The following is a 16,236-nucleotide window of genomic DNA, read 5'->3' as shown; positions in this document are numbered from 1 at the left end:
AATCTCGACGTAAAATGCGCCAAGTCGTTCCCTACGTCAGTCCGAGTTCCTGCGAACGGCGCCGATTCGGCTCTCCGCTCGATGGTCCGGTCCGGACGCTCTTTATGTACACTCTCAGCTACAGCTGCTATATTTTCTTCACTGCGTGCTGGACGTGGCCTATTCGGTCGAATATTATTCAATAATGAATACTGGGTCTCAAGATGGGTGATGGTGTTGCGCATAGTACGCTCAATAGACCGATTATGTTGACCATAAGCGCACGAAACTCATTCTTTACAGAACGAGAATTTTCGTAATAGAGTTGAACGATTTACAAACATTATTAAGACGTACGTCTTTGCATGATGAAATGCCAAACAATACTGAAAAAAATAACATGACAACATGTCATGCGTGATCTATCAAAAAAAAAAGGCTATTGAAAGAAGAACCTCTACTTGGATCACCCCTCAGTTCGAGCTGTGAATCATGAGAGAACTGGTAGAGTAGACTTAAGGAATTTTGCATAGATTACTGTCCAAGGCAAAGCAACAGTCTCCGAACAAATTTTTAATATCGGACCACTATAGTACCTTACAAACTAACCAATTAAAATCAAGATAAAGTTCGTGAGTTTATAAAGTTATGAGGACTTCAATCTCTAGATAACGATCTGATCGTCAAACTGTGGATACTGTACGTCGTACAGTCATCATAGAACAATGTCTCAGCAACCCATAATCAGAATAGCATTATCAAATATGGATATCGTAGTAGACTTAAAAATAGTTCCGCTTACCTCGTAGGGGTTGAGCTTATTAGGATTACAAGCTCCGAAGGTCAAATTGGTACAAAAGGATTACAATTGCACATCGAAACACTGCCAACACATAGCTACACCATAAAAACAGTTTGGAAACCAGTAAGATGAGCTATTAAATGAACTGAATTCGTGACCTTAGCCGAGCATTAGGCGAACAGCTGATGCGAGATTGAAGCATTGAAAAGACCTGTTGAACAATATAGCCTGGCTAGAACACCTGTTAGAAGTAGAGAGGCAGAGCACATATACTAGTCTACTTTTAGAAGTAAATAAACAATCCCAAAAGAATTGAGAAAAAGAAAGCCGGAACAAAACAAAAAATCAACCCTTAGTTTACACCCACTTGTTACCGTTACACAGACAGCAACCACTTGTGGTGTTTCGTATTTGGACTGCAAGGATTCGACCAAAAGCGATTTAGCAGCTCCCTAGCAACGGCACCAGCGCTGTCAAGACAAATGTAACCACAACAGAAAAAACATTTTGAAGAAATTTTCACAAATTGCACAACGAAGTTCATAAGAATCGAAATCTAATATATTTAACTGATTAAATATTCATTAAAAATGCAGTTAAAATATTTGAGAACTCTGCTAGACGGGCAGGTGAGTTCGGTGTTCAATATTCACATATAGTTTGTCGTGTAAAGACTGCATTGCATACCCCTAGGAGCAACTGAATCGCATTGCTGGTCTGGCGTGGTCACCGAATCACCAAAAGCTGGCCATCGCCACTGCGGACCGTCACATACTGCTGTTCGACGATGCTGGTGAGCGACGCGATAAATTCTCAACGAAACCGTCGAACCCGGCGAACGGCAAGAACTCTTATGTTATACGCGGTCTCGCCTTCAGTCCGGACTCCACCAAGCTGGCTGTGGGTCAGAGTGATAACATCGTTTATGTGTACAAGTTGGGTGAATCGTGGAATGATAAGAAAGTGATTTGTAATAAATTTCCACAAGCGAGTGCGGTCACCGCTTTAATTTGGTTGTCCACAGGCGCTATCATTGCAGGTGGGTTCTTTTGGACTTCTGTATATATTTACGGAGTTATTAGTATGTAAAACACTTCTGTAACACACACTGTGACTTCTTCGGCTGGTAAGGCTAGTGACTTTTATTTAAAGTTTAGAAAAAATGGGGAAGAAAGTGAATACACTTATTAGAATGGATGAGTCGGTTCTAGAGACCAGATGAACCCAACGGATCTACCTGACAATAAGTTTATTTTTTGACTTTAATCGGAATTCGTAACAGACTTCCGACTAAACTTTTAAGATCTCAAGATCTCGCAATATCTTTGCTCAAGTCTTAATTTTTTGTGTCGGAGAAACCCCATTGGCATATTTTAGATTTTTTGATATATTCAGGAAGTTTGATGAAAGAATTCGACTTGATCCCTTATAATCAAATCTTAACTCGTCGAGTCAGATTTCGAATCAATAATCAAGGTTGTAAGGCCGTATTTCTATTGCGTAACGAGCTTTAGTCAACAGAATTCCATATTAAAGCCAGCAAAAACGGACGACTAAACTTAGCTTTTAAACAGGAACGATCCAAAACTGCATTAAGACGTCAGAAATAATTTCATCAGTTTCCCCTAAGTCCCCCTTCAATGTGTGATCCCTTAATAAGGATATCTAGTTAGTTCAATACACAACAAAAACTTAAGTTTCGCATCTTGCTAGGACTCGACGATGGCAAAGTACGTGCGCTCCATTGCAAAAGCAATAAGTCCCAAAGTTTATATGCAGCCGATAGCATCTGCATATCGTTGGCGCCCAATACCAAAGGCACTGGCTTTCTGTCTGGTCACAATGATGGCACAATAATACGTTTTTTCATCACCGAAGATGCGAATGAGTCGTCGGGACGTTTAGTACAACATCCAGTGCCACCATTTGCTTTGGCTTGGCCGCAGGGGGGCTTCTGCGCTGGCGGTTGTGATCAGAAAATCATATTCTACGACACAGTGGTAAGCTTTTCGCGAAAGCTGTCAAAATTGTGAAAACATAACTCTAAAATTTCGTGTCTTACAGGGACGTCCGGTACGCAGCTTCGATTATTCGCGTAGCGATCGTGAGATCACTGTTGCCGCCGCAAGTCCCAACGGTCAGGCTGTAGCATTTGGTAGCTATGACAAGATACGCATATTCACATGGAGTCCACGTTTAGCCGATTGGAATGAGAGCGCAACGAAAGAGATAAATCATTTCTATACGGTAACCTGTGTGCAGTGGCGTCGTGATGGCGCGCGGTGAGTCTGTTGAAAAAATGGTACTTTAAATTTTATTATGCTCTTTTCTCTTTTTCTAAAGCTTGGCAATCGCCTCGGTGACCGGTGCCGTTATACTCTTTGAATCGGTGCTGAAACGCACCATTTGGCAAGACAAATTTGAATTGATCTTCGTCGCGCCCAGTCAGCTGTTAGTGAAGTCGCTACAAGAGCCGGCCGAACAAATGACTATTGAATCCCAGCTCGGGCTGGAAATCGACGATGTACGCATAATGGGTAAAGACAATTACTTAGTCGCTCGCACGGAAGACTCTATGATCTTGTGTGATCTCACACGCAATCTGGTCAGCGAAGTGCCGTGGACCACATCGGGTCGACACGAACGTTTCTATTTTGAAAACCCGAATGTTTGTTTGATTTTCAATGTGGGCGAACTTAGTCTGGTAGAGTATGGTGAAAGTACGATCTTGGGTTCTGTGCGTACAGAATTTGTGAATCCACATGTTATTTCGGTGCGCTTGAATGAGCGTGGCAACACGAAGTAAGCACGACTTTTATTAAAAAGAAAATATAAATATAAATACTCGACTTTTGAACTTCTAGGAATAACAAAAAACTGGCGTTCCTCCTCGACGCCAAAACCATATGCATAGTGGACCTAATAAACCAAGTTATTATTGGACAGGTGAACCACGAGACGAAAATCGATTGGATCGAACTGAGTGAGACGGCTCATAAACTGCTTTTCCGCGATAAGAAACTCAGGTATTTAGCATATAGACTTTAAAGAGCTGCCTTAAATTGTCTAGCTACACTCTTTAGATTAGTCTTGATCGACATATACACCGGCAAGAAGCAAACTCTACTCTCGAACATCTCATTCGTACAATGGGTGCCACAAAGCGACGTTGTTGTAGCACAAAATAATAACAACTTAGCTGTCTGGTATAATATAGACTTACCCGAACATGTCACCCTAATGGCTATCAGAGGAGATGTCATGGAAGTGTCACGCGACTCGGTATGCACCAAATTTAGGTCTTTAACAAAGCACGACTTGATACTTTCCTCACAAAAATTAGGGTCGTACAATGGTCCGCTCGCAGGAGGGTCCGGCAGAGCACACATATCAACTGGATGAAGGTTTGGTTGAGTTCGGCACCGCCGTCAACGATAGTGACTTTGGACGCGCTATACATTTTCTGGAGACGCTAGGCGACAAACCCGCTGCCAAAGCCATGTGGCACAATCTTGCAGTCATTTCGATTGAAGATGGCAATCTTCGGGTGGCGCAACGTTGCTACGCCGCATTGGGTAATGTCTCAAAAGCATACTATTTGAATGAAATGATAGAAGAGGCTGATAAATTTGAGGAATCTACGGGCACACCAGGCATTATGTGTCCTCAGGTGCGCGCTAAACTTGCGCTCTTGAGTTCCGATCTACGCACGGCGGAGCGTATTTATCTAGAGCAAGGCGACATCGAAGCGGCTTTGGAAATGTATAAGAAACTGCGTATGTGGGATGAGGCGGTCAGTTTGGCTGAGCGACGCGGTTACGGTGGTCTACAGCTTTTGAAAGAACAACAAATGGAGTTTCTTTTATCTACCGGGCAGGAAGAGAAAGCCGGACAAGTGTTGGAAGAACATGAAGAGCCAGAGAAGGCCTTAAATTTATATTTGAAGGCTAGCAAGCCCGCGCGTGCCGCACGCTTGGCCATGAAAACTCCACATCTTATGGACGATCAGCAATTGATGCTGAAAATCACAGAAGGACTAGTAAATTGTGGTAAGTTATCAAAGATACGATTTGATAAGTTAACTAGAGAGAGTCAAAAATTATTGCAATGGAGGCTTTGGTTACTTAAATTGTGGTCTCCTGACCTTTTGAGACTGATCTCTCACTTTCGTAATTTTATATTTCGACCTTCCCTTATTTTTTTTTACCAAACCCAAAAAATGTTAATTGAAACCTCTTCAGAACTCTACGAGATGGCTGGCGACATTGCACTGAAACTCTCACGTCCCGAAGCTGCACTCGGTTTGTATCGCAAAGGTGGTACTTATGCTCGAGCTCTGGATTTGGCGCGTGAAGTCGCACCAGGCGATGTAACAAGCCTAGAAGAGGAGTGGGGCGATTGGTTGGTGGCACGCAAACAGTTGGACGCTTCTATCAATCACTACATCGAAGCTGGTGCCACACAAAAGGCACTCGAAGCTGCTGTCGGTGCCAAGCAATGGCGGAAAGCGGTGCAAATCGCTAAGGTGCTCGACGAGCCAGCCGAAATTCAACGCTATGCGCTAGATCTCTCCAAGCATTTGGCATTTGCTGGCGATGTCGATGGCGCTGAAGACCTGCTCGTACGCGCTAACATGTATAAGGAGGCCATCGAGCTGCTCAATCGTCACGGTAAGTGGGAACGGGCGTATGCGATTGGTGAGAAATATCTGCAAGCTGAGGAGATGCGTGACTTGTTTGTCAATTTGGCGGCAGGTTTGGAGGAACAAGGTAATTTCAGACGTGGTAACGGTTTAACTAGAATTAATTTTAAATTTATACCACTTTAGGTAAGTATCGCGATGCGGAGAAGGTTTTATTGGCTGTGTCCGAACCGGATTTGGCGATTGCAATGTACAAACGTCGCGAGCTCTATGACTCCATGATACGGCTAGTGGAACGTTTTCACAAAGATCTCTTGGATACAACTCACCTACATTTGGCTAGGCAACTTGAGTCGAAGGGCAAGTTTAAAATTGCCGAAGTGCATTTTATTGCTTCGGGCGATTGGAAGTCGGCTGTGCATATGTATTGTTCGTCTGGTCGCTGGGAAGATGGCTATCGTGTCGCTAAGCAGAAAGGTACTGAGGGCGCAAGTAACCAGGTCGCCTACATGTGGGCAAAGTCCATGCCGATAGAGAGCGCCGTGCGTTTGCTTACCAAACTCGGTTTACTGGACACGGCGGTGGGTTTCGCCTGCGATTCGGGACAATTCGATTTCGCGATGGATCTTTGTCGCTTAGCTGGCAAATCCACCGATGAGGTACACTTAAAAATCGCCATGTCTTTCGAGGATGAAGGTAAATTCGAGGAGGCCGAAACGGAGTTCATCAAAGCTAATAAGCCCAAAGAGGCCATACTGATGTACACGCATGCGGGCGATTGGAAGGCAGCACTGAATGTAGCTGAGTCACATCTGCCGGAGGCGGTGAATGAAATATTAATCGGGCAAGCATCGGCTGCTTTGGACACGCGCAACTATCCCGACTACGAAGCGCTGCTACTGCGCGCACAACGTCCGGATATGATAATCGATCATTATAAGAACGAAGGCATGTTCGACGAGGCGCTACGCATAGCCGAGGAGCATTATCCATCGGCCATGAATGATTTACGGCGTCTACAGGCACAAGAACAGCGTCGTAACAACGAACAAAACGATGCTTCGCGTGCTTATCTGCAGAAAGCCGCTGAATTCGCGAAGCGTGAAGAGTTTCGTAAAGCCGCAGAGTGTCTAATGCAAATTGACGCCACAAATACAGACGATGCGACTACAGTGGAGCGTGCGCTTGTTAGAGCTGCGGAAATCTGCAATCAATTTTTAGAGGGTAAGGACGCTGTCGATGTAGCAACTCAGTTGGGGCCGCGTCTTTTACAAATCAAACAAATTGGTCCGGCTGCGCAACTGTATTTGGCGGCAGATATGCCCAAAGATGCTGTCGAGGTTTTCATACGTGCCGAACAATGGTCGAAAGCCAGACGTCTGGCGAAGGAATTGGATCCCGAACTAATGGCTTACGTCGAGCAGCAGCAGAAGTCACGTCTCAAGACCGAAGGCAACGTCGAACAATTGGCGGATATCGGTGAGCATATCTTTTACGAAATTTAAATATAAAATCTTTCTCACTCCTTTCATCATGCAGACATCATGAGCGCTTTGGACATGCTCGCCGAGCAAGGTCAGTGGTTACGCTGCCTCGATAAGGCCAAACAAATAAGTGCAGCAGTCTTACAAAAATATGTGGCGCTGTATGCCGCACAGCTTATACGCGAAGGTGATTGTTTGACCGCCTTGAGTCTCTATTTGACTTATGGCGCTCCGCCTTTGGAGGCAAATTTCAATATCTACACACGCATAGCAATGGATTGCTTTGCCTTGCGCGAGGAACAGGCCAAGGATGATCAGTGGCGTAACTTACGCGACTTTCTCTACAAACTGACGAAGTCTCTACAGTCCTCGGAGCATGCGCAGACACAGACCGCTAAAAATATGGACAAGTTCTTACTTATTAGTCATTACTATGCAGTACGTTCCGCTTGTAGACCCGTGCAGTCATTGCATCCGATTGCTGCGCGTATTTCGATTGCATTGTTGCGCTACACCGATATCATACCGGTGGATAAGGGTTTCTATGAGGCAGGCATAGATCTGCGTAATGCTGGTCGTGAAGCGGAAGCTTTTGTTATGCTCAATCACTATTTGGATGTGTGTGAAGCTATTGAAGAGGGTTCCGGACATCTTGTGGATCACTCCGATTTGGCGGCAACAGATTTTCCAAGCTCAGTACCATTGCCGGAGGACTTACATCTGAAGAACGATCCCAATTTGCATGAGGAGGTGCGCGAATGGGTGCTGGCTATAAGTATGGATCAGCAGGTTGATCAGGTAAGCAGTTCTTTGTCTCTTTCTTGGAGAATAATTTTATTTGTTTTATACTTTTGTTACTTTTTTGGAAAAATAGTTATTTTAGTGTTATTATTTTCCCGCAAAAAGAAGGGTATTATATCTCTGGTGTAGCCTAAGTGTCTTTGCTTGTTCTTTATTATTTTTTTTTAATTGTGCTTTGCGCTTATTCGTCCTCACAATTTTGTCAACCACCCTTCATATTTAAAATTTTTCTTTATTCTGCGCTCACCAAAACCAAGGTGCTGCCCACCGACGATCGTGGTCTATATGAGTCTGCCTTGGGATCGGACGAACAACCTTGCATATTAAGTGCTTATCCAGTACGTGGACGTCAGCCAGTTACTTTTCAATCGTCCAGTCGTCAAGCTAATCGTGATGTGTGGAGCAAATTTACGGTTGCACTCAAAATGTCGCCTGGCAGTAAGGTTGCTGATATAATTGCGTTCGTTGAGAAGTGGAATGGACAGGCTATCGCGGCAATGCACTAAAGTGTTATTGTTGTAAACAACTTTCAGCCATAGTTTTGGGTACTAGAGATACACTTCAGAAGACCCTACAATGTTCTTTAAATATTATTCTGCACATTATACATATAAAGAGAAGGTAAATCACAGCACAACAAAAACATAAATGAAATAAATTTGCTTTCAAATCAAACTCATATATTTTATATATACGTACATACTTATGTACTTGTTTCTATGCATATTTCAGCCATATCGAGCGAGTTTTATTCCAAAAGCTTTAATCGCTAATAATTGAGAAATTTTAATGGAAACTTTGCAACATTTTGTTGTTTCTAGAATATTTCTTTTTTTTATAATTTTTGGTCTAAATATATATAATTAAGTGATTTTTATGTAGTTACCAGTAGAATAATTAAATTTGCATAACATTTAAGGAAACCATTTAAATTATAATAATTATTAATGTATATTGAAGAGATCGCCGGCTGATGGTAGTGGCGCCAGGCCACCAGTCACATCCGGTAACTGCGTTAGATCTGGCAAATTCGATAGATGATCGCGAATTTCCTTTTGTACGGCAACCATTCGATTGAGCTTTTGTTTATATTCCTGAAAGGGGAAAATTATTTGATAAAAATATGTGGCACACATTTATTTATAATAATAGTGTTTTAAAAATCACATAAAATCAATTATTTGAGGCATGCAGAAATTTCAGAACGTTATTTGATATTCATTGAGGTTATTTATGCCCAAATAATAAACACCAATAAATAAACTAAAAGCCTGTTCAGTCGGGTCTACGTAACCGTCCGTTTCAGATTTTTAATCCGTTCAAGGACTGTCAACTCGGCAGAATTTTTATCGTTATAAACCACACCGACACTTTTTAAGATTTTACTATCATTAAAATAAAAGTTTTGCTGTTGTTATTGTAGTAGCAATATAGAATATTACTTCATAAAAAGTTACCACGACCGTGTAGTCTACGCAACAATACAAGTCTACGTAGACGGAACGAATCAAGCCACGGCTGTCAACTAAGTCACTATAATACACAAACAAGAATGTTCAGTCTTTACACCTTTTATAAAATATAATAGGCTTTTTTTTATATTTTAATCCACACATAACCACACAATATGTTCACAGTTTCTTTAATTTTTTTTTTTTTTTTTTTTCAAAATATAACATACTTATTTATTATATTTAAAACTACTATAATTCATACACAAACTCAATAATTTTACTACTTCCACAGACACTTTTTTTAAAACACCACAATTTTCTGATTTCTCATATAACATACCTCTAGACGTTTTTCAGCTTGAACTAAAAGTTCCTTTTGCTCAGCTTGGAAATCTCGCAACATAGAAGCTAACTTTGTACGCTCCTCCATTTCGGCAGCGAGGCGTGTATTATACTCATTCAGCAACTGTACAGCTTCGTTAACCTGTGCGACAAAAGACAACACATTAACACGTTAATTATTAAACAACAATTTGAAATGTTTAAACTTACTTGTTTAGCCAATGCCTTAGCTGCATCCTTATCTTCCAGTTTACTTAGACAACTGATCTCAGATATTTCGGGTGGCAAGTTGGCAATACGTTCGCGTACTACGGCATCACTTGAAGCGGAATTTTCAATATTCGCCAAAGCTTTGATCAAATCTTCCGGCTCTGGTGGTTCACCTAGTGGCAAATATGGACTCAAATGTTCAGCATCACCATTTTGACCAGCACTTGGTTTTTCTTCAGCTGCCGTAGATGGTCGCGAACGTTTCACTTTTGCTGTTTTACTTTCATCATGCTTACGCTTTTCACGCTTTTCAGACTTTTCTTTTGTGGCACTACCATGACTACCGTTTGTGTTTGGTTCAGTGGCGGCGGTAGCACTACTGCTGCTGCTGCTACTGGCTGCTGCTGCATTATTATTATCTTTATGATCTTTATTTAAACGTGCACGATATTCTGTAATTTGTTTCGTGTCGTAAACACCACGCTCCTCCCAAATATTCAAAATACGTCCAAGGCTACCGAAGAGCTTATCCGATGTACAGGATTCACCGATGTGTTGAAAAACTTTGGGTAATATTTGTGCGAATTCTTTACCATATTCAGGACCCTTTTTCTTGCTATTTTGTATGACATCATTGGCCAGATACATGAATGTCAACTTTTTGCCTTCTGAAACCGCTGTGGAAATTTTTAATTACAATTAGAATGTTAATAACACTGTTATCAGTTAGCTATATCTTACCAGTTTGTAGCTCTTTCAGCCAAGTTTTCACAATTGACGCATGGTGTTTGCGATGATGTATTAACCACAGCGATAGCGTCTGTATACTTTGCTGACTAGAATTCAATTCACCCAGCTTTTTTAGAAGCGCCGTTTCAGAAAACGCGGACATTTTACCCGATATTTTCTGCTTAATTTACAAATATTTTCGTTCGTCACTTTTTACGTGAAGGCAAATAACAAAATCATGTCTTGTTTGCCGTGAATGCAGATTTGACGTCTGTCAGTTTTTCTATTTACGAATAGTATAAAGCAAAACAGTGATAATGACATTGCCAATGGTGGTGGAATAAGCTCAATATTATTGCACAATATTTTTTCGTTTGCAATACGTTAAAAACGGTTTAAATTTGTTATAAATTTCAAAACAGTTTTGAAATGATTTTTGTATTGATTTAACTGGACAACTGGCTGTGCTTTCTTCTTAAAACTACGCTGTAAAAAAGATGACATAACTAGTTTAAAAATATTGCGCGCAATAATCTTCCTAGTTAGTTGCGTTTTTAATAATGGCTGACTGCCGACATTTTTTTCTTCCATTTGCAAATTAAGTTTACATCTGAAAGGGTCTAACAAAATGATTATTTGGAAACAAAATGATTTTTATAAAAAAAAATATCAAATACTGCTGTTTTAAACAGAGCGTCATCCATAGTTTAGTAAAAAATATTAATTTCGGCATTATATTCTTATTTAGAGCAAAAATATAAGAAAATGTATCTTAGCCAATGCAAATGTGTACATGCACTGATACAAACTTACACATATACGTACTAAATATAACTTCCACGGATTTTTCAGCACTTGCTAACTGGTTACTGGTGTGATAGAAACCCGGTTCTTTTCCGGCGACATAACCTATGGTGCGAATGCGGAAGTTATTGTTGGCGTTTGTTGTAGAGATTCTTGATTCGCTTTTGAGCGGATCAAAAGCGTGTTGTTTTCCAGTAATGTAGAACCAGAAGAGAACGGAAGTGCCAATTGTCGCTCAGTATGTTTGGTAAGACTTATATATTGTTAAATGTTTGTGAAAAATAATATTTTTAATTTAATTTGTAAGACTGATAAGCAATGCAGGACAAAAAGGGATAGAAAATACATTAATGGATGTGCAATACTCGCATAAGCGGATATGAATATGAATTTAACACCTGCGAATTTGACTTCCACCTGTACAGGTAGGCATCAAACGCCCATTTTTTGGTATATTGAGGTTAATTTGATAATATATGTATTTTGAACCATTTAGAGAATTGACAAATAGTTTGAGGCAATGTTGCCGAGTTGACAATTCTGGGACAAATATAAATCCATATCCATTAACAAAACTTTGGTTTGTTACAATGACGTTGAGCAAACCAGTTGCTGCTATAAAGCCTCTTCGACTTGCTTATTACGTTTTTGGACAGAAAAATGGTGAGTTGAATTCTTTTATATACAGATATAGTTCTAACAGTGGTGGTGTCCATTTGTTGTCTTTAAGCGAACGTGAATTGAAAAATTATTTAAAGGAAATGAATAACAGTTGAAATGATTTAAATATGCATTCATTTTTAAGATTTAAGCTTCACCAACAATTAAAATGATTAATTAATATTTCATAGAAGCCCTTTTTAATATAACTTTTAAATATAAATTTCAAATTTCCTTTTAAATATAATTTTCAATTCTAACAATTCCTTGAGTAGTTCTACAGTAGTATTTATCTATAAGCATTGAGTTTAAAGTATTAACTACTGTGAGGATACTTGATTAAACACTAATTACATTTAAATAATCACAGTAGAATGCATTTCAAAAGTCGCTGTCACTCTCACCTGCAACTGAATACATTGTAAATTATATATATATATGTACATTTCTTAACGTTTATCAATTTCTTTCAAAGTTTATTTCATGCCAACTTCGTTAAGTAAATGCTCTTCACGTGTACCTAATCAAATCAAAAGAAATTCTCACTTTTAACTGATAACGTCCGAGACAGGTGTTTGAGAACTTCACCTGCAGCAAAAGAGTCTTTGTCGCATTCAGTGTCTCCTCGAACTCAGAATGTTACGGTACGCGTATGAGTCGTCGGTGCGGGCCTTGTGAATTATTTTCCGTATCAAGGTGTAGCAGTGGGGTTTCGTTTAGCGTTTGTTTTTGTTTGTGTTTTATTTATTTATTTCTTTTTTGTCTTGACAAGTGAAGTGCTTTTTTTGAAAAGTTAGTGCCGCTTATCAGCTAGCCGAGTGAGTAATTTGCGATACAAATTATTGAATGATTGATATTGTGGGATCGTGCCGTTATTGGTTTACTCGCAATTCGCATATTTCACATGGGATTAAATGCTCTATAAGAGTAGCAATTGAACATCGTTATAAAGTGTGTAAAAATATATTAAAAATACATAAATAATTACAATGATTACAAGTGATTGTTGAGCACCTTCAGTTTTAATGAAAGAACATGAAAAATGTTAATGAAATTAAAGACTGATAACTAACAATTTTTAAGTGCTGTGCGTCTGTGCCAAGTTAACTTTTTTAAATAAAAATAAAAAAACTTTTAAAATAAAAATTTAATTGTGTTAAAAGTATAAAAATATCCTTTCACAATCTTGATTTCCTCGTGAAAAACAGAAAAAGGTAATAATATCAATGAAAATGTAACGTCATCATAATGGTTGGCTGCTCTTATTCAATTTGTATTTGATAATTTGTAAATTTCTGGTTGACGTAGCGTTTACAATTAAATTGATAAGGAGCGAAAGTGTTTGCATATCTTCCATACACGTATGTATGTATATTGGTGACAATTTAATCGTGTATAAGGAAATTGCCTATATAATATACTTAAGATATTGATATGTAATATATATATTTACCTGTTTACGCTTTAACACACCTTGTAGAAATATTTCGATTGTTTTCCAAATGGCGGCAAATAATTTCGGATTAAATTTCGGTTTGTGGTTGATTTAAAAGGTTTAGTGCTTTGAATCTCTGGTGTTGAGTTGGACAGTAATACATTTCGAAAAGAAAGTTAAAATTCTTCGAGAAATATTTGTTATTGATGTTGTTGGTATGTACACTGCTGCGTTGTATGTTGTCCATATAAAGATCGTGCGTTCGATCATTTAATTTGTATTAGCTATATGCTATAGTGATCCGATATCGGCGGCTGCGATAAATAAGCAGCTTTTTAGTGAGAAAAGGACGTGTCCAAAATTTCAGATCGATATCTCTAATGGACTAATTAGTATATATGCCCTGTTTAGGGTAACTATGAGATAATTTCTTCTCTCTGTATCACAAATATGGTGAAGTGTGTAAATAATGAGTAATTAAATTACATAAAGAAAGCAAGGAATCTCCATTAACCAATTCAGAAGAGATTATTGTGACAATATTGCACTGTTTTTTGGGAAAAATGTGACTGCGATAACGGTGATACAATATTGTGCCAGATAATCATTACACAAAGAAAGATAAAGCGATTTAACAAAATCAAACCGTTAATGACAAGCTGTAATGGACACATATCAATTTATAGCGTGCGATTGTAAGTGCATATCTCCCGGACAAAGGGAGCGCCCGACACTTTTATGATGGCGCTGTTATCTTTGGCATTTGTCTGGCGTGAAATGTGCCCGTGATTCGCGTTCATGGTTTTATTATTAAAATAATGACTTTTAAATGTTTGTTTCGGTTCTGCTTTTCGAGAACAATTTTTTTTTTATAACCCTTTGGACTAGTAGCCGGTATGGAAAGGCTACCGCATATACTATACAGCTTGTATTTCGTATTTGGTAGAATATATACATACATATTTAGTATAGAAGTCTATTTGCATAAAGTTACGAATCACTTGCTCGTTTGATAAGGACTAATTAACTGTATAGTAAATATATGCATGACTTAACTGAATTATCATAAACAAATAAAGATAATGATTAATATGCATAGGCTAATGACAGATTTTTGGTAGTTAGTAGATAATATCTTACACGTACTTACATATGAAAAAAAATTTGTACATTGTGACAAAAAAGTACCCGAAAAAACGAAAATTATTTAGCTATAAATCAATATTTATTTGACGCCTTCAAAGTAATCTCCACCAGATGTAATACACTTATGCCAACGATTTTTCCAGTTCGCGAAGCTATTTTCCTAAGCACTTTTTACGTTGCCACCAGCTCCTTTAGCGATTTTTTAATAGTATCTCTTCGATCGACTAAAAGCGGATGCCAAGCAGTGGCAATTTCAGTTTGAGGAACAAGAAAAAATTACACGGAGCCAAATCTGCTGAACGCAGTAATTGATCGATGGTATTCATTGCGGTTTTGGCTTTAAATTCGGTCACAATCGTACTCCAAAAAATGCCGTCAAACGCTCTGAAACAGGTGCTACCCCTCAATGTCACTCACCAACCGATCCGTTTTTTCAGTGTAAAACTATTATTGGTTAGAATTGTATGAAATTAAGGTGTCCTGAAAATAGATCAGCAGAGACAGAGTAATGCAACATTTTTTTCAATCTTCGAAATAGTTGTTAAAGTAAATTTCTTCAATAGCCTTCAATGCGTGCAGCGATTCACGTTTATTGTTCAAGGTTGACTCAAAACGGTTTTCCCGAAGTGGTCGTTTGAGTTTGTTGAATAGCCAGAAGTCACACGGAGCTAAATCAGGCGGGTACGGTGGTTTCAGCACGCCATTTGTCGAAAAATTGGCGAACAACTCAAAAAGAATCAATGCAGTAAGTGACGCTGCATTACCATTGAGCAAAACCAAGAGTTGAAGGCTCATAATTCCGGCCTCTTTTTATGAATAGATTCGCGCAAATGACCCATAGTACTCAAATAATGTTCCTTGTTGACAGTTTGGCCGGCCGGAAGAAAATCGGAGTGCACCACACCCCAGCAATCGAAGAAGACTGTCAACATAACCTTGATTTTTGACCTGCTTTGTCGTGTTTTTTTTCAGCTTCGGCCCACCTTTGCCACGATATTCAGCCGATCGATAGTCTGTTTTCGAGTCGTAAGGTCTTTAAGTGACTTTATATGGTTTTTTTGATAACACTTCAATCTACTCATGAAGGGTTTGCCGGATAAGATATTTGATTTTTTTTTTCTGGAAACGGAAAAAGTCAGATAGTTAAATCTGGTGTGGATGTAAGATGAGTGATGACTTTTGTTTGTTTTTCTTCAACTCCGCATCTGTTTGCACTCTATACTCAACCTTTTTGGGTTTCAAACAATTGAAATATGTGTCACGAATATTTAAACGATGAATATCCATAAAATATCTATAAGAAATATTGAAAGTTTCTGTTATCGCTCTTCTGTTAAAACAATTATTTCCAATTACGATAACAGAGATTGATACAACTATCCAGTTTTTATGCATTCGTGGTCTTAACAGGTCTATTGAAAAGTCTTCGGCCTGACACATGGATGGCGCTACTAGAAATAAATCCATATGATTTTTAGTTAGCCCTACACGCCTCTTATGTGTATAAATTTGACAGCCGTCGGATCATTCTTCTTTACTGGCGAAGACACCGCTTACGCGGTTATAGCCGAGTTAACATCAGCGCGCCAGTTGTTTCTTCTTTTTGCTATTTGGCGCCAATTCGACAGTAATCTATTAACTTGAGCCTGCGGCAACCGTTTACAATGATTTCAGGATCATGTCATCAGAATGACAGAGATTTCCATACGGTGATATACTTTCACTCCTCAAATATATTCAGTAACAAC

General features: G+C 39.1%; 2 protein-coding genes across 2 annotated transcripts; one reads left to right on the top strand and one right to left on the bottom strand.

The window, feature by feature from the left end:
• Positions 1-1,307: 1,307 nt before the first annotated feature.
• LOC126761491 (intraflagellar transport protein 172 homolog) lies at positions 1,308-8,383 on the top strand. Its single transcript, XM_050477689.1, has 12 exons — positions 1,308-1,410; positions 1,475-1,820; positions 2,495-2,781; positions 2,846-3,063; positions 3,125-3,583; positions 3,646-3,807; positions 3,865-4,063; positions 4,125-4,830; positions 5,023-5,550; positions 5,610-6,902; positions 6,963-7,705; positions 7,966-8,383. The coding sequence occupies exons 1-12, from the start codon at positions 1,372-1,374 to the stop codon at positions 8,212-8,214; spliced, it is 5,229 nt and encodes a 1,742-aa protein (XP_050333646.1). The 5' UTR covers positions 1,308-1,371; the 3' UTR covers positions 8,215-8,383.
• An 8-nt stretch (positions 8,384-8,391) lies between these two features.
• LOC126761492 (regulation of nuclear pre-mRNA domain-containing protein 1B) lies at positions 8,392-10,708 on the bottom strand. Its single transcript, XM_050477690.1, has 4 exons — positions 10,456-10,708; positions 9,715-10,391; positions 9,503-9,646; positions 8,392-8,802 (listed from the first exon to the last, which is right to left on the bottom strand). Exons 1-4 carry the CDS (start codon positions 10,604-10,606, stop codon positions 8,653-8,655), a joined length of 1,122 nt encoding a protein of 373 aa, XP_050333647.1. The 5' UTR covers positions 10,607-10,708; the 3' UTR covers positions 8,392-8,652.
• Positions 10,709-16,236: the final 5,528 nt, after the last annotated feature.

Source organism: Bactrocera neohumeralis, chromosome 6, assembly GCF_024586455.1.
Source record: "Bactrocera neohumeralis isolate Rockhampton chromosome 6, APGP_CSIRO_Bneo_wtdbg2-racon-allhic-juicebox.fasta_v2, whole genome shotgun sequence".
NCBI classification, from domain to species: Eukaryota; Metazoa; Arthropoda; class Insecta; order Diptera; family Tephritidae; genus Bactrocera; species Bactrocera neohumeralis.
Note: the sequence above shows the minus strand (reverse complement) of the source record. Positions and strands in the feature narration are given on the sequence as shown.